Source organism: Heterodontus francisci, chromosome 1, assembly GCF_036365525.1.
Source record: "Heterodontus francisci isolate sHetFra1 chromosome 1, sHetFra1.hap1, whole genome shotgun sequence".
NCBI lineage: Eukaryota > Metazoa > Chordata > Chondrichthyes > Heterodontiformes > Heterodontidae > Heterodontus > Heterodontus francisci.
The window spans coordinates 120977417-121001443 of record NC_090371.1 but is presented as its reverse complement, the minus strand read 5'-3'; the positions used below and the strand labels follow the sequence as shown (position 1 = coordinate 121001443).

General features: G+C 43.6%; 1 protein-coding gene across 1 annotated transcript; it reads right to left on the bottom strand.

Moving 5' to 3' along the window:
- Positions 1 to 1489: 1489 nt before the first annotated feature.
- Positions 1490 to 21117, bottom strand: chst14 (carbohydrate (N-acetylgalactosamine 4-0) sulfotransferase 14). Its single transcript, XM_068035004.1, has 2 exons — positions 20815 to 21117; positions 1490 to 7207 (listed from the first exon to the last, which is right to left on the bottom strand). The coding sequence occupies exons 1-2, from the start codon at positions 21052 to 21054 to the stop codon at positions 6389 to 6391; spliced, it is 1059 nt and encodes a 352-aa protein (XP_067891105.1). The 5' UTR covers positions 21055 to 21117; the 3' UTR covers positions 1490 to 6388.
- Positions 21118 to 24027: the final 2910 nt, after the last annotated feature.

The window sequence follows — 24027 nt, the reverse complement described above, 5'->3', positions numbered from 1 at the left end:
CTGGTGTGTGTGTGGCTATTAGGCTAATTGAAATATGGAAGTTTCCTTTTAAATTTGTGTGTTAATGCTTTGCATCTTTACTAAATAAGTTTTGTTTGATTAAAAAATGAATAATTTTGTTCTTTATTAATGAAACCTGCTTGCTTATTTTTATTTCAGAATAAAATCCAGGTATATAACTGGCTATATCAATAAGTGGGTAAACATTTAAATATAAATAAAAGCAAAATACTGCAGATGCTGGAAATCTGAAATAAAAACAAGAAATGCTGGAAATACTCAGCAGGTCTGGCAGCATCTATGGAGAGTGAAGCAGCGTTAACGTTTCAGGTCAGAGATCCTTCTTCAGAACTGACAAATATTAGAAATGTAAAAGGTTTTAAGCAAATAAAGTGGGGATAGCAAGAGATAACAAAGGTGAAGGTGTTGATAGGACCAGGTCATGGAGAATAACTGACCAGAAGGTCATGGAACAAAGGCGAACAGTATGTTAATGGTGTGGTGAAAGACAATGCATTAGTACAGATAGGTTGTGAATGACTGTCAAGCACAGAGCACTCCAAGCACAAACATAAAAAAATGTTTTAAAACCAAAACAGTGGGTAAGCATAGTGGAAACAAACTAAACAAACTGAAAAATCTAAAATAAAATAATCAAATAAAAAAGGAAGACCTGTTATGCTCTGAAATTATTGAACTCAATGTTCAATCCAGCAGGCTGTAGTGTGCCTAATCGGTAAATGAGATGCTATTCCTCAAGCTTGCGTTGATGTTCACTGGAACACTGCAGCAATCCCAGGACAGAGATGTGAGCATGAGAGCAGGGGGTGGGGGAGGGGGGGGGGGGGGGAGGTGGTGGGGAACGGGGTGTCGAAAAGGCCAGCAACCGGAAGCTCGGAGTCATGCTTATGGACTGAGCGGAGGTTTAATATTTAACATTTAAATATGTTGTGACCTGTGAAGAAGTGGAACTAGAAAAGACTGCACTCTTCCTGCCTCAGTCGTAACAATATACATGCATCAATTTTGGTTTAAGTGTTAGTTCATGTTTAATTTATGTTGGTTTTGGTTTGTGTTAAAGTAAAATTTATAAACATGAAATCTTGTCTCTTATTTGTTTCCTAAATTAGTGTCAGTTGGTGGATTCAATGCTTTTGGTTTGTTGGTGGATCTTAACACAGGAAAGTGGTGATGATGTAAAAGTACATCTTATTGAATGATAGAGCAGGCTTGAGGTGCTGTGTGACTTACTCCTGCTCCCAGTTCTTATGTTCTTAAAATCAGTTTGGTCAATTTGTTAAATTCATACTCTGGCTTTACAGAAACAATTGAACACCTGGGTAAATGATCAGTTCCTAGATATGTAAAGCAGGAAATTATTTTCAGATATAGATCCTTCATCAAAATGGAAGTATAAGACTAAACAGAAAGAAGACATTCAGTAAAGAGTCAAGACTTAGACATGCCCCCTATCATCACAAAAAGGTAGTGAATGGTTTTAATACTCTGCAAACATGTTTTTACATATATAAATTGCTAAATATACAATGCTGTTAGTTAAAAATGGCAATAGAAAGACAGGAGGAGACAATTGTGGAATTCTGGCTGGTTTTTAAATTTTTCACTCCATTTTCAAATAGCAATTTCAAATACTTCATTAAAAGTTTGTTCACGTACAAATATTACCACTAGGATTCAGGAGAGACAGCAGTGAGAAATTGGGTGGCAACACTTCTACCCAGTCCACACTACAATCACAGTCCACATTGATTTCTTTATAGGGTGAGCAGCATCTTAATTATGCATGTATCCCAAACTATTCACATTTCTGTTATTTGCTGCCTAGTGCTATTTCTGACCATTACAAACAGAGTTTAAAGGAACAGCTAATGTTGAGTATAAAACGATTTAAAAATTCAGCTAATATTTTGTGTTTGGATGTAAGTATGTTTCAGCTAATGGTAACTATTAGTGTATTTCTTCCAGTTGAAATTGAATTAATTTTTCTTGTGTTTCCTGGATATGAATCTGGAGGGAACATTTGTCACGAGAAGTAGTAGCCTAAACATCGTTCCCAATAGCAGAGATAATGACTACAGAAACAGCACTCCTTCATTATTTTAAAGATCTCTGTCAAGTCAACCTACAGCCTTCTCTTGCCAGCCTGTACAGTCTTTCTTCATAGGTATAACCTCTCAGTTCTGGTATCATCCTTGTGAATCTTTTTTGTATCTTCTCCAATGCCTCTATACCCTTTTCTTTATAATATGTGCATAGTACTTCAAGTGCAGTCTAATCAAGGCTCTATGCAAGTTTAAAATAACTTCTCTGCTTTTCAATTCTAGAACTCCAGAAATGAACACCAGTGCTTTATTAAGGCACTATACACCCTTTCTTTCTTTGGCCTCCTTGTCTCGAGAGACAATGGGCAAGAGCCTAGAAGTGGTCAGTGGTTTGTGAAGCAGCACCTGGAGTGGCTATGAAGGCCAATTCTGGTGACAGACCCTTCCACAGGCGCTGCAGATAAAATTGGTTGTCGGGCTGTTACACAGTTGGCTCTCTCCTTGCGCTCGTCTTTTTTCCTGCCAACTGCTAAGTCTCTTCGACTCACCACTCTTTAGCCCTGCCAATATGGCTGTCCGCCAGCTCTGGCGATCACTGGCAACTGACTCCCACGACTTGTGATCAATGTCACAGGACTTCATGTCGCATTTGCAGAAGTCTTTAAAGCAGAGACATGGACAGCCAGTGGGTCAGATACCAGTGACAAGTTCGCTGTACAATGTGTCCTTGGGGACCCTGCCATCTTCCATGCGGCTCACATGGCCAAGCCATCTCAAGCGCCGCTAGCTCAGTAGAGTGTTTATGCTGGGATGTTGGCCTCCTCAATGACTTCTGCGTTGGAGATACGTCCTGCCACCTGATGCCAAGGATTCTCTGGAGGCAGCGAAGATGGCATGAGTTGAGACATCGCTCTATGGCAGCAAGGCCTGGACAACGTATTTCAGCCAAGAGCAAGGTACTGAGGACACAGGCTTGATACACTCGGACTTTTGTGTTCCAATTCAGTGTGCCATTTTCCTACACTCTCTGGGCCAGTCTGGACATAGCAGCGGATGCTTTTCCCATGTGCTTGTTGATTTCTGCATCGAGAGACAGGTTACTGGTGATAATTGAGCCTAGGTAGGTGAACTCTTGAACCACTTCCAGAGCGTGGTCGCTGATATTGATGGATGGAGCATTTCTGACGTCCTGTCCCAAGATGTTCGTTTTATTGAGGCTGATGGTTAGGCCAAATTCGTTGCAGGCAGCCGTAATCCTGTCGAAGAGTGTCTGCAGACACTCTTGTATGGGATGTTAATGCAGCATCGTCAGCAAAGAAGAATTCCCCGATGAGGACCTTCCGTACTTTAGTCTTCACTCTAAGACGGGCAAGGTTGAACAACCTGCCATCTGATCTCGTGTGGAGGAAAATTCCTTCTTCTGAAGATTTGAACGTATGTGAGAGCAGCAGTGAGATGATCCCAAACAGTGTAGGTGCGAGAACACAGCCCTATTTCACACCACTCAGAATAAGAAAGGGGTCTGATGAGGCACTGCTATGCTGAATTGCGCCTTTCATATTGTCATGGAATGAGATGATGATACTTAGTAGCTTTGGTGGACATCTGATCTTTGCTAGTAGTCTGAAGAGACCACGTCTGCTGACGACGTCAAAGGTTTTGGCGAGATCTATGAAAGCAATGTAGAGGGGCATCTGTTGTTCACGGCATTTCTCCTGTAGCTGGAGAAGGGAGAACAGCTTGTCAATGGTGGATCTCTCTGCTCGAAAACCACACTGCCTGAGGGTAGACACGCTCAGCTAGCTTCTGGAGTCTGTTTAAAACGACTCGAGCGAAGACTTTCCCCATTATGCTCAGCAGGGAGATTCCACGGTACTTGTTGCAGTCACTGCGGTCACCCTTGTTCTTATAGAGGGTGATGATAATGAACAGAGACTACTGGAGTTGTGTACCTATCACAACCTTTGCATCACCAACTCGTTCTTTCATGCTAAACCCTGTCACCAGGTTTCATGGAGGCACCCAAGATCAAGTCGTTGGCACTAGCTGGACCTCATTATCACAAGGCGAGCCTCTTCAAACTGGCCAAATCACACGCAGCTTCCACACTGTGGACTGAGATACCGACCACTGCCTGGTGTGCAGCAACGTTAGACTCATACCAAAGAAGCTACATCACTCCAAGCAGAAGGGCCGCCCGCGTAGCAACACTAACAGAATTTCTCATCCACAGCTGTTACATAAGTTTCTAAATTCACTTGAAAAAGCCCTTCAAAATACTCCCACAGGGGATGCAGAGACCAAGTGGGCCCACATCAGAGACGCCATCAATGACTCAGCAATGACCACCTTTGGCAAACGTGAGAAGCAGAATGCAGACTGGTTTCAATCTCTAAGAGCTGGAACCTGTCATAGCCACGAAGCGCATTGCTTTGAACTACAAGAAAGCCCCCAGCAAGTTAACATCTGTAACACTTAAAGTAGCCAGAAGCGCTGCACAAAGAACAGCCTGGCACTGTGCAAATGACTACTGGCAACACCTATGCAGTCGTATTCAGCTAGCCTCCGACACTGGAAACAGAGGAATGTATGATGGCATTGAGAGCGCTTTTGGGCCAACCACCAAAAAGATCGCCCCCTTCAAGTCTAAATCAGGGGACATGATCACTGCCCAACGCAAGCAAATGGACCGCTGGGTGGAGCACTACCTAGAACTGTACTCCAGGGAAAATGTTGTCACTGATACCGCCCTCAATGCAGCCCAGTCTCTGCTAGTCATGGATGAGCTGGATGAACAGCCAACAAAATCAGAACTCAGTGATGCCACTGATTCTGTAGCCAGTGGAAAAGCCCCTGGAAAGGACGGCATTATCCCTGAAATAGTCAAGAGTGCCAAGCCTGCTATACTCTCAGCACTCCATAAACTGCTTGGCCTGTGCTGGGATGAGGGAGCAGTACCAAAGGACATGCGCGATGCCAATATCACCCTCTATCAGGCACCATAGGTGAATATGAAAATTAGCACTGTTCAGTTTGTAACTACTCCAGCCAGTACTCTGCAAACATATTACAATATGGTGCTAGCAAAGAAGTACAGCCAACTAAACTGTGGAAATACATCCAGATCATCAGATATATAACATTTAGTCAAATGCCTGATTTGAAAATGTCATCAGAGAAACACACACCAGCCACTGTTAACAAATAATAAAAACAAAACTAACAGTAAAAGTGATATTTTATTTGACCTGTAATATCTCCATTAAAAAATACCCATTTTAAAAATTGCACTACCATCAGCCCTATTTGCTCCTAATGAACTGTATTCCAACCAACTCACAGTGGCTTTTGAAACACATATATATATAAAAAAAGGATCTTCCATGACAATTCTGTAGAAGCCATGAAAAAGTAAGTGGTGTTCCATGGAATTTTTGCATTAGTGGGAGGCATAAGCAAATAGCATCACAAAGCACCTCGTGCATTCTGTACATTTGAAAAATTGTGCCAAATCCACATACATAGTCAATGACAAAAATCCAATTTTACATTGCATCATTAAGGTTTTTGTCATTCTGCCAGAATTAAAAACCAGGGGCTAGAAATATCACTGCTTCAATGTCTGAAACCTGCTCTTTTATTCGAAGAAAGAAAGTGAGAATCAAAGGAAGACAATGGTCTGGACCTGAAAAACCCAGTAAGATTCACGGTGTTGCTATTCTGTTAAGATTGTTAACAGTGGGTGTGATTGGTTATTATACAAAATAGGAAATTGTAACGAGTGCTACTTAATGACAATCAGGTAAACTGGCAAGTCACTGCAGAATTTTCTACTGGTAACAGAATAAATGGAAATATAAGTGAAGAGCAAAGGAAAAAGAAAAAATGAAGAGGAAGAAGAAAAGGAACAGAAAGAAATGAAATAAATGATAAATGTCAATACAGTGCAAGTAGATGGATAAAATGTTCAAAAAGCTAAAAGATTGTGTCTTTTCTTTAGACCACCTGAAACTATGACATTGAAGCCAAAAGCAGTTAGTGTTAGTAATACTGGTCCTGGGGCAATAACCCACAAAATTCAAATTTGACTTCTCAAAACTAACCAGTGATGCCAAAACTTAAGTCTCAAAAGAATTTTGGGAAGGGGTTAGAGGCAGGGAATTGTCACCATACTAGGGAGATAATGATCCCAATGTTGTGTATGTAATGACATCACGCAAAAGCACTGGTATAAAATCTCTGTAATGCCAATGACCCCTTTATATTTAGCATTTAGATTATAAATGGAAAAAGCTTTCCCACCCACACAGCATCGATAAAGCCCTTCAATGTCTGCAGTATTCACTTGTAACATTTGGGAGAGGATAAGTGTATAGTGAAAAATCTAGAATATATTTTGGTAAAAGTTCATTCAGAAGTCCTTGTGGCACTTTACATAGATAGTAATGCAAGGTCTCTTTAGTGATAGGTTTATACCATGCCTGTCTTTGAGGAAACTCAACACTACGTGGGGCCCCAACACTTTGAAGTACATAGCGAGCATCACTGTGCAATCGTTCATAAGAGCCAATGTAGTCATATGTCACAGCACATGGTTGGCATAGATTGTAAATTGGCATCCAATGTTCATTCATAGTTTCTACATCTTCATCCACCAAGTACTGGAGAAATTCTGTAAAAGTAACATCATCTCCCTTGGACTGTCCCACATTTTCCCTATATCTTCTCACTATCTCCATTCCATATTTCCGCTGGTATGCCTCAATTTCTCCAAACTTGTTTCTATAAGCTGACAATAATCGCTCCATTGGGTCTCGAACAAACATGAATTTATAGTAATGTTTCAGCCTGTATTTAATTTCACTGTTCTTTAAATCTCCGAGGAAGACCAGGCCATTCTTGTGGTCCATTTTGATTTGCACATTCACATTGTCCAGCTCACCGCTCAGAACTTTAATAACACGCTTCCAGTTAGAACATGCAACTTTGGGTACATAACAATACAAAAACTTATATTCATCATTGACCAGGATGTGTTTTAGCAAATTCCGCCGCTGTGATGATGCTAAATCCAAGATACCATGTGGCATAGTTTTTTGTTTGCACACGCTCTGAACAGTCCTGTTCCGAATCTCTTGAATAATCTAGAGGTAGAAATTTTGAAAGCAATTAGGGAGATACATAATATACATACCCCAACCCCCTACACATAGGTAACTTTTTAAGGCAAATGCTTGAAGGTAGAGTTACCACAGTATGAAAAACTTTGCTCCTTCTTCAATTACTTAAGCTGTCAGCCTTGACTCACTGGTAGCTCTTTCAACTCTGGGTTGGAAGGTTCAAGCTCCACTCTGGAAAGACCTTAGCACAGTCTGGAGTCAGAGTCAGAGAGATACAGCACCGAAACAGGCCCTTCGGCCCACTGAGTCGGCGCCGATCGTCAACCACCCATTTATACTAATCCTACATTAATCCCATTTTCCCTCTCACATCCCCACTTTCCCTCAATTCTCCTACGACCTACCTACACGAGGGGCAATTTTAACAATGGCCAATTTACCCATCAACCCACAAGTCTTTGGCACATGGGAGGAAACCAGAGCATCTAGAGGAAACCCACACGGTCACAGGGAGAAGTTGCAAACTCCGCATAGGCAGTACCCAGAACTGAATCCGGGTCACTGGAGTTGTGAGGCTGCGGTGCTAACCACTGTGCCGCCCTTCACTCTGCACAGGCAGTACACTATTAACAGCAACCTATATTTATATAGCATCTTTAACATAATAAAATGTCCCAAGGCACTTCACAGGAGCATTATAAAACAAAATATGACAGTCACAAAAGTAGATATGTCAGATGACCAAAGAGGTAGGAGTGTCTTAAAGGAGGAAAGTGAAGTAAAGAGGTGGAAAGGTTTAGGAAGGCAATTAAGAGCCTTTTTAACTATGGAATCCTTCTTTTCCAACAGCACACGGGTTCCATGCTGTGTCTTCCACTCGCCAGGGTCACCATGAAGAGCTTCTTCAGTGAAACTGACAATCTGGGAATGATTTGATAAGTTACACTGAGGTGTTCCAGCCATGGTCAGGTGAGAGATTACTGTTCAAAGCACTTTCTCAGACAGCGCAATTGCTGCTTCAGAGGTTTGCCAACTTCTAAGAAAATGCTTCACCTGACTAGCACTTCACTCACCCTCAGGTGCACTTCCCTCCTGCCAGCCTTTAATACAGCATTGGGGCAGCTTATGCAGTTCCACCTTCTACCTCTGCGGAGGGGCAAGAGCAGAAGCGACACACCGCCATCAGCTCCAACAGGAGCAACAGCAGGAGCAGTACCAGCTGCTTTGTCCTCCACAGGGCAGATGGGATGGACACAGATTCAGCTGTCAGGGTCTAGAGGCAGAGGATCAGCTCTCTCAGCATGTCTGTGTACGAATGCCCCAGGAAGCTCTGGCTCTCACAGCAGGTTGCTGCTGAAATCAACAGCCTCCTGGAATAAGTCTTCTCCCTTGGATATGCTTGAAATAAAGTATTTATTTGCTTTAATCCTGTGGACTTGAGAGTGGTTGGATTTTTCAACAACATTTAGCATCTGAAAGTGTTATACCACTCACCTTTCCCACCCTCCTGAGGTCCTGGATCCTCTTGGTGCACTGTCGCCATGTAGGAAGGACCATACTCCTGCTGCTGACTACCTCAGCCACTTCCAACCATGACTGTTTGGTTTGAGAGGTTGTCCTCTTTCTCCTGTCCTTGGAAGAGCTCACCTCACTGCAGCCCCTCAGATTCTGCAGCAGGACCTCAAAGTAAGAGTGAGGCACCCAGGGGCAGCCATCCCAGGTCTCCTCTCCATTCCTGTGGTGCTGCAGCCTCAAAAATCCAAGTGCTGGTGACCTCTTCTAACCCATGCTGTTGTCCCTTTAATTAAAAGTTCTTCCTTTGACAGAATGGACCTGTCATCCTGTCCACCCTCCCTAATTAGTCGGGGAGCCTGGAGGCGGGATGCTAACGTTGTTGCTCTGGGAATGAGCCTCAGCAAATCCCACCCATTAGGAAATCAGGTTCCCAATCTGGAAATGGTCCTGCCAATCTGGCAGGGACTAACTCCATAAAATTTCAGCCTTATTTTCCAAGGATTATATGGCCTCCTAATTCTGTATCAAAGTTCACTTGCCAATTACATGTCTATTCTGCAACTTTATTAATCTCTTCCAATATTTTGTCACAGTCCTCCACTGTATCAACTATACAACATATATTTATATAGCACCTTTAACAAAATAAAATGTCCCAAGGCACTTCACAGGAGCATTATAAAACAAAGTATGACACCAAGCCACATAAGGAGATATTAGGTCAAATGACCAAAAACTTGGTCAAAGAGGTAGGTTTAAAGGAGTGTCTTAAAGGATGAAAGCAAGGTGGAGAGGTATAAGCAAGGTATTACGGCGCTTGGGGCCGAGGCAACTGAAGGCTTAGCCACCAATTGTGGAGCAATTACATGAGAACATAAGAAATAAGAGCAGGAGTAAGCCATTCAGCCCTTCGAGCCCACTTCGCTATTCAATGAGATCAAGGCTGATCTACTTCAACAGCATTTTCATGCACTATCCCCATATCCCTTGATGTTTTTAATATGTAGAAATCTATAGATCTGAGTCTTGAACATACTCAACGACTGAGCTTCCATAGCCCTCTGGGGCAGAGAATTTCAAAGATTCACCACTCTCTGAGTGAAGAAGTTCCTCCTCATCTCAGTCCCAAATGGCCTGCCTCTTATTCTGAGACTGTGTCCCCTGGTTCTAGACTCCCCAGACAGGGGAAACATACTTCCTGCATCAACCCGGTCAAGCCCTATACGAATTTTGTATGTTTGAATGAGATCACTTCTCATTCTTCTAAATTCCAGAGAATAAAGGCCCATTCTATTTAATCGTTCCTCATAGGACAATCCCACCATCCCAGAAATTAGTTTGTTGAACCATCGTTGCACTCCCTCTGACAATTATATCTTTCCTTAGGTAAGAAGACTGAAACTGCACACAATACTCCAGTTACTGTCTCACCAACGCCCTATATAATTGCAGCAAGACATCTTTACTCCTATCGTGAAATTTTCTTGTCATAAAGGCCAGCATACCATTTGCCTTCTTAATTGCTTGATGTACCTACACGTTAGCTTTCAGTGACTCAAACATGGACACCCAAGTCCCTTTGAAGTTCAATACTTCCCAGCCTCTCACCATTTAAGAAATACTCTGTTTTTCTTACCAAAGTGGATAACCTGCCACATTTTTGCCCACTCGCTTAGCCTCTCCAAATCCCCCTCACAATTCACACTTCCACTTAGTTTTGTGTCATCTGCAAACTTGGAAATATCACATTTAATCCCCACATCCAAATCATTGATATAGATTGTGAATAGCTGGGGCCCAAGCACTGATCTTTGCGGTACCCCACTAGTCACAGCCTGCCAACTTGGAAATGACCATTTATTCCTACTCTGTTTTCTGTCCGTTAACCAGTTCTCAATTCATGCCAGTATATGCCCCCTAATCCCATGCACTCTAATTTTGTTTACTAACCTTTTGTGTGGGACCTTATCAAAAGCTTTCTGAAAATCTAAATATACCACATTAAAATCAGGGATGCTCACTAGGCCAGAATTAGAGGCATGCAGATATCTTGGAGGATTGTGGGGGAAATTACAGAGATAGGGAGGTGCAAGTCCATGGAGGGATTTGAAAACAAGGATTAAGAATTTTAAAATTGAGCTCAGGATTTCTGAGCTTGAGGGGCAGCTGCAGTCACTGTGGAGCATCATGGAGCAGGAGAGTTTCCTGGATCGTACTTTCCAGGAGGTGGTCACCCCACAGGCAGTAAGAGTTCAAGTTAGTAAGTGGGTGGCCATCCAGAAGACTAGGAAGAGGCAGGAGGTGCAGGAGTCTTCAGCATGCGCATCACTCTTAAACAGGTACTCAGCGCTGGAGACTGCTGGGAGTGATGATACCCCGAAGGAGTGCAGTCCAGACCATGGCATTATGGGCAAAGGACTGTATAGGAGGGAGCAGCAAAACGGAGAAATGCAGTTGTTTTAGCAGATTCCATAGTCAGGGGGACAGAGAGGCATTTCTATAATTGTCACCGTGAGCCACACATGGCGTGTTGCCTCCCTGCTGCCAGGATAAAGGACATCACCGAAAGGGTGCAGGATATTCTGCAGGGGCAAGGGAGTGAACCAGAAGTGTGGTACACGTTGGTACCAATGACATAGCAAGAGAAAGTATTGAGGTCATACAGTCAGATTTTCAGGAGTTAGGGAGGAAGTGGAAGAGTAGGGCCTTGAAGGTAGTCATCTCTGGATTACTCCCAGTGCCATGTGCCAGCGAGAGTAGAAATAGGGAGGATCAATGAGTGGCTTGAAGCATGGTGCAGGAGGGAGGGCTTCAGATTCTTGGGGCATTGGGACCTGTTCTGGGGCAGGAGGCACCTATTCAAAAGGGAGGGATTGCACCTCCAGGACTGGGACCAATGCCCTCAACGGGGAGGTTCACTAATGTGGTTGGGGAGGGTTTAAAATTGGCAGGGGGACGGACACCAGCATATAGAAGTAGAAAGAAGGAATAAGGTGCATAATGTGAGAATGTTGGAGTGTTGACAGTACTAGAGAAGGACTATATTAGATAGGAGCAGACTGAGAAGGACTTGCAACGTTGTGAACTTGAGAAGGATAGTGTAGAACTTCAAAAGGGCATAGACAAGTTGATGGAATGGGCGGACAAGTGGCAGATGAAGTTCAATGCAGAGAAATGAGAAGCGAATCATTTTGCTAGGCAGAACATGGAAGGACAATATAACATAAAGGGCGGCACAGTGGCGCAGTGGTTAGCACTGCAGCCTCACAGCTCCAGGGACCCGGGTTTGATTCTGGGTACTGCCTGTGTGGAGTTTGCAAGTTCTCCCTGTGTCTGCGTGGGTTTTCTCCGGGTGCTCCGGTTTCCTCCCACAAGCCAAAAGACTTGCAGGTTGATAGGTAAATTGGCCATTATAAATTGTCACTAGTATAGGTAGGTGGTAGGGAAATATAGGGACAGGTGGGGATGTTTGTTGGGAATATGAGATTAGTGTAGGATTAGTATAAAATGGGTGGTTGATGTTCAGCACAGACTCGGTGGGCCAAAGGGCCTGTTTCAGTGCTGTATCTCTAAAAAAAAACTCTTAAAGGGTGCAGGAACAGAGGGACCTAGGGGTATATGTACATAAGTCGAAGGTGGCAGGACAGGTTGAGAGAGCGGTTAATGAAGCATACAGTATCATAGGCTTTATTAATAGGGCAAGAGAAGGAGGTTATGTTGAACTTGTATCGTGATGTCTCGGATCGTGTTTTTGGGATCCTTAATGGGGAGGGGGAGCAGCCCCAAGTCGTGGTCCACATAGGCACCAACGACATAGGTAGGAAGAGAGATGGGGATTTAAGACAGAAATTCAGGGAGCTAGGGTGGAAGCTTAGAGAGAGAACAAACAGAGTTGTTATCTCTGGGTTGTTGCCCGTGCCACGTGATAGCGAAGCGAGGAATAGGGAGAGAGAGGAGTTGAACACGTGGCTGCAGGGATGGTGCAGGAGGGAGGGTTTTGGTTTCCTGGATAATTGGGGCTCTTTCTGGGGTAGGTGGGACCTCTACAAACAGGATGGTCTTCACCTGAACCAGAGGGGTACCAATATCCTGGGGGGGAGGTTTGCTAGTGCTCTTCGGGGGGGTTTAAACTAATTCAGCAGGGGAATGGGAACCTAAATTGTAGTGCCAGTGTACAGGATGTTGAGAGTAGTGAGGTCAGGGATATGGTTACAAGGACGCAAGAGGGCACTGGCAAGCAAGAACCTGGTTTAAAGTGTGTCTATTTCAACGCCAGGAGCATCCGGAATAAGGTGGGTGAGCTTGCAGCATGGGTTGGTACCTGGGATCTCGATGTAGTGGCCATTTCGGAGACATGGGTAGAGCAGGGGCAGGAATGGATGCTGCAGATTCCGGGATTTAGATGTTTCAGTAAGAACAGAGAAGATGGTAAAAGAGGGGGGGGTGTGGCATTGTTAATCAAGGAGAGTATTACAGCGACAGATAGGACGTTTGAGGACTCTACTGAGGTAGTATGGGCCGAGGTTAGAAACAGGAGAGGTGAGGTTACCCTGTTGGGAGTCTTTTATAGACCTCCGAATAGTTCCAGAGATGTAGAGGAAAGGATAGCGAAGATGATTCTCGACAGGGGCGAGAGTAACAGGGTAGTTGTTATGGGGGACTTTAACTTTCCAAATATCGACTGGAAATACTATAGTTCGAGTACTTTAGATGGGTCAGTTTTTGTCCAGTGTGTGCAGGAGGGTTTTCTGACACAGTATGTAGACAGGCCAACCAGGGGCGATGCCACATTGGATTTGGTACTGGGAAATGAACCCGGCCAGGTGTTAGATTTAGATGTAGGTGAGCACTTTGGTGATAGTGATCACAATTCGGTTAGGTTTACCTTAGCGATGGGCAGGGACAGGTATATACCACAGGGCAAGAATTATAACTGGGGGAAAGGAAATTATGATGCGATTAGGCAAGATTTAGGATGCGTAGGATGGGGAAGGAAACTGCAGGGGATGGGAACAATCGAAATGTGGAGCTTATTCAAGGAGCAGCTACTGTGTGTCCTTGATAAGTATGTACCTGTGAGGCAGGGAGGAAGTTGTCGTGCGAGGGAGCCGTGGTTTACTAAAGAAGTTGAAGCGCTTGTCAAGAGGAAGAAGGCGGCTTATGTTAGGATGAGACGTGAAGGCTCAGTTAGGGCGCTTGAGAGCTACAAGCTAGCCAGGAAGAATCTAAAGGGAGAGCTAAGAAGAGCAAGGAGAGGACACGAGAAGTCATTGGTGGATCGGATCAGGGAAAACCCTAAGGCTTTCTTTAGGTATATCAGGAATAAAAGAATGACTAGAGTTAGATTAGGGCCAATCAAGGATAGTAGTGGGAAGTTGTGTGTGGAATCAGAGGAGATAGGGGAAGTGTTAAATGAATATTTTGCGTCAGTATTTACAGTAGAGAAAGAAAATGTTGTTGAGAATACTGAGATTCAGGCTACGAGGCTAGATGGGATTGAGGTTCACAAGGAGGAGGTGTTAGCAATTTTGGAAAGTGTGAAAATAGATAAGTCCCCTGGGCCAGATGGGATTTATCCTAGGATTCTCTGGGAAGCTAGGGAGGAGATTGCAGAGCCTTTGTCCTTGATCTTTATGTCGTCATTGTCGACAGGAATAGTGCCGGAAGACTGGAGGATAGCAAATGTTGTCCCCTTGTTCAAGAAGGGGAGTAGAGACAGCCCTGGTAATTATAGACCTGTGAGCCTTACTTCGGTTGTGGGTAAAATGTTGGAAAAGGTTATAAGAGACAGGATTTATAATCATCTTGAAAAGAATAAGTTCATTAGAGATAGTCAGCACGGTTTTGTGACGGGTAGGTCGTGCCTCACAAACCTTATTGAGTTTTTCGAGAAGGTGACCAAACAGGTGGATGAGGGTAAAGCAGTGGATGTGGTGTATATGGATTTCAGTAAGGCGTTTGATAAGGTTCCCCACGGTAGGCTATTGCAGAAAATACGGAAGTATGGGGTTGAAGGTGATTTAGAGCTTTGGATCAGAAATTGGCTAGCTGAAAGAAGACAGAGGGTGGTGGTTGATGGCAAATGTTCATCCTGGAGTTTAGTTACTAGTGGTGTACCGCAAGGATCTGTTTTGGGGCCACTGCTGTTTGTCATTTTTATAAATGACCTGGAAGAGGGTGTAGAAGGGTGGGTTAGTAAATTTGCAGATGACACTAAGGTCGGTGGAGTTGTGGATAGTGCCGAAGGATGTTGTAGGGTACAGAGGGACATAGATAGGCTGCAGAGCTGGGCTGAGAGATGGCAAATGGAGTTTAATGCGGAAAAGTGTGAGGTGATTCACTTTGGAAGGAGTAACAGGAATGCAGAGTACTGGGCTAATGGGAAGATTCTTGGTAGTGTAGATGAACAGAGAGATCTTGGTGTCCAGGTGCATAAATCCCTGAAGGTTGCTACCCAGGTTAATAGGGCTGTTAAGAAGGCATATGGTGTGTTAGCTTTTATTAGTAGGGGGGTCGAGTTTCGGAGCCACGAGGTCATGCTGCAGCTGTACAAAACTCTGGTGAGACCGCACCTGGAGTATTGCGTGCAGTTCTGGTCACCGCATTATAGGAAGGATGTGGAAGCTATGGAAAGGGTGCAGAGGAGATTTACTAGGATGTTGCCTGGTATGGAGGGAAGGTCTTACGAGGAAAGGCTGAGGGACTTGAGGTTGTTTTCGTTGGAGAGAAGGAGGAGGAGAGGTGACTTAATAGAGACGTATCAGATAATCAGAGGGTTAGATAGGGTGGATAGTGAGCGTCTTTTTCCTCGGATGGTGATGGCAAACACGAGGGGACATAGCTTCAAGTTGAGGGGTGATAGATATAGGACTGATGTGAGAGGTAGTTTCTTTACTCAGAGAGTAGTAAGGGCGTGGAACGCCCTGCCTGCAGCAGTAGTAGATTCGCCAACTTTAAGGGCATTTAAGTGGTCATTGGATAGACATATGGATGAAAATGGAATAGTGTAGGTCAGATGGTTTCACAGGTCGGCGCAACATCGAGGGCCGAAGGGCCTGTACTGCGCTGTAATGTTCTAATTCTAATTCTAGTTCGGCTCAGCTGGAGTACTGCATCCAGTTCTGGTCGCTGCACTTTAGTAAAGACGTGAAGACGTTGGAGAGAGTACAGAAAAGATTCACAAGAATGTTTCAAGGAATGAGGAACTTCAGTTATGAAGATAGTTTGGAGAAGTTGGGATGGTTTTTCTTGGAGAAGGCCGAGAGGAAATTTGATAGAGGCATTCAAGATCATGAGGGGTCTGGACAGAGTGGATAGGGCAAAATTGTTCCTACTCATGAAATGATTGAGAACAAGAGGGCACAGATTTAAAGTGATTGGCAAAAGAAGCAAAAGTGACATGAGGAAAAACTTTTTCATGCAGCGAGTGGTTAGGAACTGGAATGCACTGCCAGAAAAGGTAGTAGAGGCCAGTTCAATCGAGGAATTAAAACGGGAATTAGACTGTTATCTGAAAAAGGAAGAATGTGCAGGGTTACGGGGAGAAAGCCGGGGAATGGCATTAGGTGAATTGTTCATTTGGAGAGCCAATGAGGACACAATGGGCCAAATGGCCTCCTTCTGCGCTGTAACAATTCTGTGATTCTGTGAATGCAAAGACAAGATTACAATGCATGTATGTAAATGCACGAAGTGTGATCAACAAGGTTGGTGAGCTACAAGCACAAATACCATTATGGGAATATAGCGGAATAACGAAATGTGGCTTACAAATGGTGAGGACTGAGTGCTTAATAGACAAAGATATAAAGTGTTCAGAAAAGATAAAGAGGAAAAAGGGGAGGTGGGGTGGCAGCACTGATTAGGGAAGACATTGTAGTGTTGCAAAGAGGGGATGTCCTTGAGTGGGCAAGGACAGAATCCGTTTGGTTAGAGCTGAGAAGCAAAAAGGGTATGATCATGCTGCTAGAGGTATTCTATAGGTCTCCAAATAGTGAGCGAGAGATAGAGGAGCAAATCTGCAGGGAAATCACAGAAATGTGCAAGAACTATACTGTGGTGATATTGGGAGGGTATTTAATTACCCAAATATTGATTAAGAAAATGTTAGAGTAAAGGGAAAGGAGGGGCAGGATTTAGAGGCCTGCTTTCGGTCGGGAAAAAGAACCCGACCCTGACCGAACCACAGCGGCCCTGAGCCCAGCCCAACCCGACCATTCCTTTACTTACGTTCCTTACATCGAACCTGCAAAAAGCTGCAGCGCATGCGCGAGATGTCATAGTGACATCACTCGCTCACTGTGCAGACTCAGTTTCGTCCTGGACTCCCAGCTCAGGTAAGTTTATTTTTTATTTTTAATACTTACCAGCAGAGCACTTACCATGTGTGTCCGGCCCCACCCGACCCGGGCCGAGACCAAAAGCCAGCCCCGGAAGACGGGCCCAACCTGACCCGCAACCGACATATGTCGTCGGGTCCCGTTGGGTTCAGGTCAGGTAGCAGGCCTCTGGCAGGAATTTCTGGATTGTGTTCAGGAGAACTTCCTTGATCAGTATGTTCTTGGCCCAACTAGAAAGGAAGCATTGCCGGATCTGGGAAATGAGGTGGGCCAAGTGAACCAAGTGTCTGTGGGGGAACACTTGGGTTTAGACTCGTAATGTAGAAAAGCAAGGAACAATACAAGGTTAGATTGGAAGAGGGATAATTTTCAATGCAGTGAGAAGGGATTTAGCCAGGATAAAATGGAACCAAAGACTGGCAGGAGAAAGTGTAACGGACAGATGGGTTATCTTTAAGGAAGAGATGCTTCAGATACAGGCTAGGTGCATTCCAACAAGGGCAAAAGGTAGGGGAACCAAAAACAGGGCTCCTTGGATGACGAGGAAGATAGAGATTATGATGAAACAAAAAAAAAAGAGGGCGTATGATGCATGCCAAGTGAATTCTTCAAGTGAGAATCAGGACAAAGATAATAACTTGAGTGGGGAGGTGAAGAGGAAAATAAGACGGGCAAAGAGAGAATATGAGAATAGAATGGCAGTTAACATAAAAGGGAACCCAAAAATCTTCTAGAAGCATGTAAATACTAAGAGGGTAGCAAGAGGTGGAATGGGGCCTATTAGGGACAAAGAGGGTAATATATGCTTAGAGGCACAGGGCAAGGCTAGAATACTTAATGAGTACTTTGTATTGGTGTTTACTGAGGAAGAGGACCCTGACAAAATATTGGTAAAGCAGAGGGTGTAGTTTAATGGATAAGGTAAAAGTTGAGAGTGAGGTGGTACTGGAAAGACTGGTTATACTTAGGGTAGATAAGTCACCTGGTCCAGATGGATTGCAGCCCAGATTGCGAAAGGAAGTGGGGATGGAGATAACAGAAGGGCTTGCCATAATCTTCCAATCTTCTCTAGAACGGGGATTGGTGAGTGGCAAATGTGACAACATTATTCAAGGGTGTAAGGTCAATCTTAGCAACTACAGGCCAGTTAGTTTAACATCAGTAGTGGGTAAGGTTTTAGAAACAATAATCAGGGGGAAAAAAATCAACACTTGCAGAGGTTTAAGTTAACTAAGGAGAGCCAGCATGGATTTGTAAAATGGATTTAATTGAATTTTTTGATGAAATAACAGACACTGCAGTCAATGTTGTCTATATGGATTTTAAGAAAGCATTTAATAAAGTAGCACATAAAAGACTGGTTAACAAAATTGAGGCTCTTGGAATAGGAGGGTCAGTGTCCAATTGCATAAAAATTTGTCTCAAGGACAATAAACAGCAAATCATGGTAAATGGTTGTTTTTCAGACTGGAGGATGGTAGACAATGGTGTTCCCCAAGGGTCAGTGCTAGAACCACTGCTTTTTTTGCTATATATAAATGACTTGGATCTTGGAATACATAGAAGAATTTCAAAATTTGCTGATGAGACCAAACTTGACTAGTGGCAAACAGTGAGGATGATACCAATCAATGTCAACAGGATATAGATAGGCTAGCAGAATGGACAGACAAGTGACAGATGGAATTTAATACATGATGCATTTTGGCAGAAGGGATAGGGTGAGGCAATACAGACTTAATGGCACAGTTCTAAATATTGTGCAGGAACAGAGGGACCTTGGGGTGCATGCGCATCAATCTTTGAAGGTGTCAGGACATATTGAAAAAGTGGTCAGCAAAGTATATGAGATCTTGGGCTTCGTAAATCAAGGCATAGAGTACAAAAGCAGGGAAGTTATGCTGAACCTTCACAAAGCTCTGATTAGGCCCCAAACAGAGTATTGAGTCCAGTTCTGGTCACAACAGGAAGGATGTGAGGGTCCTTGCAAGTATGCAGAAGAGATTTACTGGAATGGTTCCAGGGATGGGGGATTTTAGTTACAAAGTTAGGTTGGAAAAGCTGGTGTTGTTGCCCCTGGAGCAAAGGAGATTGAGGGGCGATTTGATAAAGGTGTACAAGATTAAGACAGGCTTAGATTAAGTTAGACAAGGAAAAACGTTTCCCATTAACTGATGGTACAAAACCGAAGGGACATAGATTGAAGGTTTTGGGCAAGAGATGCAGGGGGAATGTGAGGAAGGACTTTTTTTTTTTTACACAGCGAGTGATAATGACCTGGAACTCGCTGTCCATAAGGGTGGTGGAAGTGGAAACAATCAATGATTTCTAAAGGAAACTGGATAGGCACTTGAAGGAAATAAACTTGCAGGGCTACGGGAAAGGGGACTGACTTGATTGCCAGATTTCCGTGGAGCATGGACTCGGTGGGCCAAATGGCTTCCTTCTACGCTGTAAATGACTCTATAAATGAAGACATTGCTTGACCAGGAGCCAATGTAGGTCAGCAAGCGCAAGTGTGATAGGACTTTGTGCGGGTAAAGGCATGGGCAGCAGAGTTTTGGATGACTTCAAGTTTATTGAGAGTAGAATATGGGAGAACAGCCAGGAGTATGTTGGAATAGTCAGGTCCAGAGGTAACGTAGGCATGAATGAGGGTTTCAGCAGATAAGTTGAGGCAGGGGCAAAGTCATGTTCTGGAGGTGGAAATGGGCAGTCTTAGTGATGGCATGAATAAGAATTTGGAAGCTCATCTCAGGGTCAAATGTGATACCAAGGTTGTGAACTGACTGGCTTAATCGCAGATTGTTGCCAAGGAGAAGATTGGAGTCAGTAGCTAGGGAATGGAGTTTGGAGTGGGGACCAAAAAAGAGGCTTCAGTCTTCCCAATATTTAATTAGAGGAAATCATACCCCCAATTTGGTGTTTCTGCAAATTTTGAAATTGTACTGCCGATTTCTGAGGGTCCCAACATCAATCTTTGCAGATCACTTCCAACCATCTGCCAATCTGAGTACCTTTAAACCCGACAGTCTTCCATTTTGCAGCCAGCTTGCTACTGGTCCTGAGTCTATATGTTCCAACCTTAGTGATGAGTCTAAAATGCAGTACCTTCGCAAGGCTTTTTATAATTTCAAACGTCTTACATCTACTATATCGTCTTACTGTTATTTTTTTTTTTACAAAGAATTCAATGTGGCTGGTTTTTCTTTTGGACTCCATATTGACTATGATATTTTCAGTTTCTAGATACTTTGCTATTACATCCTTGAGTAAGGATTCCATTATCTTTCCTACCACTGAAGTGAAGCTAAATGGTCTACAGTTTCCTGGACTTACTCAATCTTCCTTTTTATATATACAGGAATCACATTAGCTGTTCACCACTCCTCTGGCACTCCTCCCTTATCTAATGAAATTTTATATGTATGTAATAGTGCCTCTGCTACCTCTTCCCCATCTTCTTTTAATATCTGTAGATGCAATTCATCTAGACCAAGGGCTTTTAATATCTTCAGATGCAATCCATTCATGCCAAAAGCTTTATTCCCTTTATCTTTGATTAGTTTATTATCTCTTCTCCCCCCTCCCACATTAGATGACTTTACATCTTTATTGATCTCTTCTACAAATGTCATGTCTACCATGTAAGTCTCCCCGGTAAATGCTAGTTAAAATAAGTGGCGGTTACTTGCAGATGGTCTTGGTTACTATAACTAGTAGTTACTAATAGCTAGTTACACTAACAACCATGGGTCACTCATGGGCCGTTCTTACCAGGTAGTCCGTGTCCTCGCTCCATTTCCAGTCCTGCTCGGTGGTGAGGCCGGGCTTGGCGCCGTCGTGCCCACGAGTCCGGACTCCGTACGTGCGGCCATTCAGAGAATCCACCTCGGCTAACATGCCCTTCTGGATCATGAGTAGCAGCCCGCCCGACGCCACGATCACACCAAAAGTCAGCATGGTCGGCAGCAGCACTGCCCTGCGAGCGGCCCGAGCCGCCATCAACCTGCCCATGGCGTCGGCTCCGCCTCAACTGACCATCCCACCCACCGCCAGGCCCCCCGACTGTTTGCAAGGCAGCTCGCCAACGGCCAACACGCATGCGCCCAGCAAACCCGCTACGCACTCTGGGAGTTGTAGTCTTCTTAGACACTTCAAGCCCACTACTGCGCATGTGTCAGACTCGTAATGTATTAGCTGGGGCTCGTCTGCTGCAAGCTCGTGGGTACAAGTTCCTGCTGCCAGATAATTGGAGATGAGGGCAGGCCATTGGCAAGAGATCACAAGGCAATTTTAGGGTTGCCAATTCTAGTTGGACCCAGTCAGAATCTTATTCTTGGAGATTTGATTGTGTTTCCTGCATAACAACAGTGACTACACTTCCAAAGTACTTCATTGGTTGTAAAGCACTTGAACGATGGCTATGTACATGTAAATCTTTTCTGACATTCTGACCACAAGAGCAACTCACACTTGCGTGGAAGCAAAATACTGTAGATGTAGGAATCTGAAATAAAAGCATTTCCTGTTTTTATTTTTTTCATTTATGTAGAATTTTAATGTAGTAAAATGTCCCAAGGTGCTACACTGGTGCTTAATCAGACAAAAATTGACACAGCCAAGGAAAAATTCATTAGGACAGGTGACCAAAAACTTTTAAGGAGAAGCTTCTTAAGGAGAGAGAACTGGACAGGAAAAGAGGCTTCGGGAGGGGAATTAATGAGGTTAAAACCGAGCAGCTGAAGGGCCTGCATGGAACAAAGGGCCAGAATTGGAGGAACACAGAGTCTTGGAGCATTGCAGGACAGGAGGAGGTTACAGGGATAGGGAGGGGAGAATCCATGGAAGGGTTTGAACACAATGAGAATTTTAAAATCGAGCCACTGTTGGATCAGGAGTCATTGTAGGTCAGTGTGCAGAGGGGTGATAGATGAATGGGACCTGGCACAACTCAGGATACTTTGTTTCGGATGAACTTAAGTTTATAGAGGCTAGAAGATGGGAGGCTAGCCAAGAGAGCATTGGTATAGTCAAGTCTGGAGCTTAAAGAAAGGCACGCATGAATGTTTCATCAGCAGATAGGCTGAAGCTAGGGCAGAGACAAGCAACATTATGGGGGTGGAAGTAGACATTGTGATCAAGAGTATATATGGTCAGCAGCTCATTTCAGGGTCAAATAAGAAACCGAGGTTGCAAATAGTCTGAGACAGTGGGCTGGAAGGCAAATGTAATCAGTAGTAAGGGAACAGGAGGATGACAAAGTCTGCAGACAGGTTGAGAAGGATGGAGAGATATTGCACTATGGTTACAGTCACACATTATGTCATCTGTGACTGTGATTGAAACTGTTTCAGTACTGTGACAGGGAAGAAACTTGATTGTCGGCTTCAGCTACAATTTGTTTTCTGGCCAGCGGTACTCTGTCCTGGACTGAACTGCATGTCCTCGCTGCTCCTGAATCGTATGGTGACCTCCAACTTTGCTGTCATCTTTCTGCCCTGTAGCTGATTCTGCACGCCTCCTGGATCTTCATTCCAACAGGAATTCCTCCATCAGTGCATCCTCTGAAACTCTACCTTCAAAGTTCTTTGACAAAGCTTTTGGTCATCTGCCGTTATATCACCTTATGTGGCTTGGTGTCATATTTTGTTTTATAATGCCCCTGTGAAGCACCTTGGGATGTTTTATTATGTTAAGGTCTATATAAATACAAGTCGTTGCTGTTGATTGGAAAAGTTAGGAACATAGGGATATGAATAGGCCATTCAGCACCTCAAGCCACTCACCCATCGTTGCTGTGTACACTGACCTACATTGGCTCTCTGTCCAGCAGTGCCTCAATTTTAAAATTCTCATCGTTATGTTTAAATCCCTCAATTAGATCATGGCTGATCTCTATCTCAACTGCATTTACCTTCCTTGTTTCCATATCTATTAATACTCTTACCTAACAAAAATCTATCAGTTTTGAAATTTTCAATTGATCTAGCTTCAAGAGCATTTTGGAGGAGAGATTTAACAGATTTTCACTATTCTTTGTTTGAAGCAGTGTTTCCTGACATCACCCCAGAAAGAACTAGCTTTAATTTTATGGTTATGCCCTCATGTTTTGGACTGCCTCACCAGAAGAAATAGTTTCTCTCTACCCTATCAAATCCTTTCAATATCTTAAACAACTCAATTAGATCACCCCTAATTTTCTGTACTCGAGAATAAAAGCCTGGTCTCTGCAACCTGTCTTCATAACTTAACCATTTTAGCCCCGGTATTAGTCTGGTGAATCTGTGCTGCACTCTCTGTAAGGCCAATATAGCCTTCCTGCAATGCCCAGAACTGAATGCAGTGCTCCCAATGTGACTACAGCAGAAATTCCACTTCTTTTTATTCCTGCCCCCTTGAGTTAAAGGCCAATATTCCGTTAACATTTTAAATTATTTTTTGTATCTGTCCACCAGTTTTAGCGATTTCTGTTCATGGAACCTTAAATCTCTCTGCTTCTCCACAGTTCCTAAGTTCTTTACCATTTATAAAGACCTATGTTTCTTAGGTTCAAAGTGATCTTGGACTTCTCTATATTGAACTCCATCTGCCACAGTTTTCCCCACCCACTTAATCTATCATGCCTCTTTGTAACTTCTGCTCCATCAATACACTTACTGAGTGTCATCAGGAAACTTGGATGTACACTTTAAAAGGGATCCTGATGGAGTAATTGTATCTTTTGAGTATAAAAACAGTTGTGAAAATTGCTCAATGTACAATTAAAATGCTGAAATTGCCTAGCACTTTCAATGAACTCTAAAAGGGAACTTCGTTGATATTTTTTGAGCAGCTTGACTTTAAGGAGAAGCTAGATAAATAAATGAAAGAGAAAGGAATAGCAGGATATGTTGATAGGGTGAGATAAAATAAGGTGTTAGGATGCTCATGTGGAGCATAAACACCACCATAGATCTGTTGAGCTGGATGGCCTGTTTCTGTGCTGTA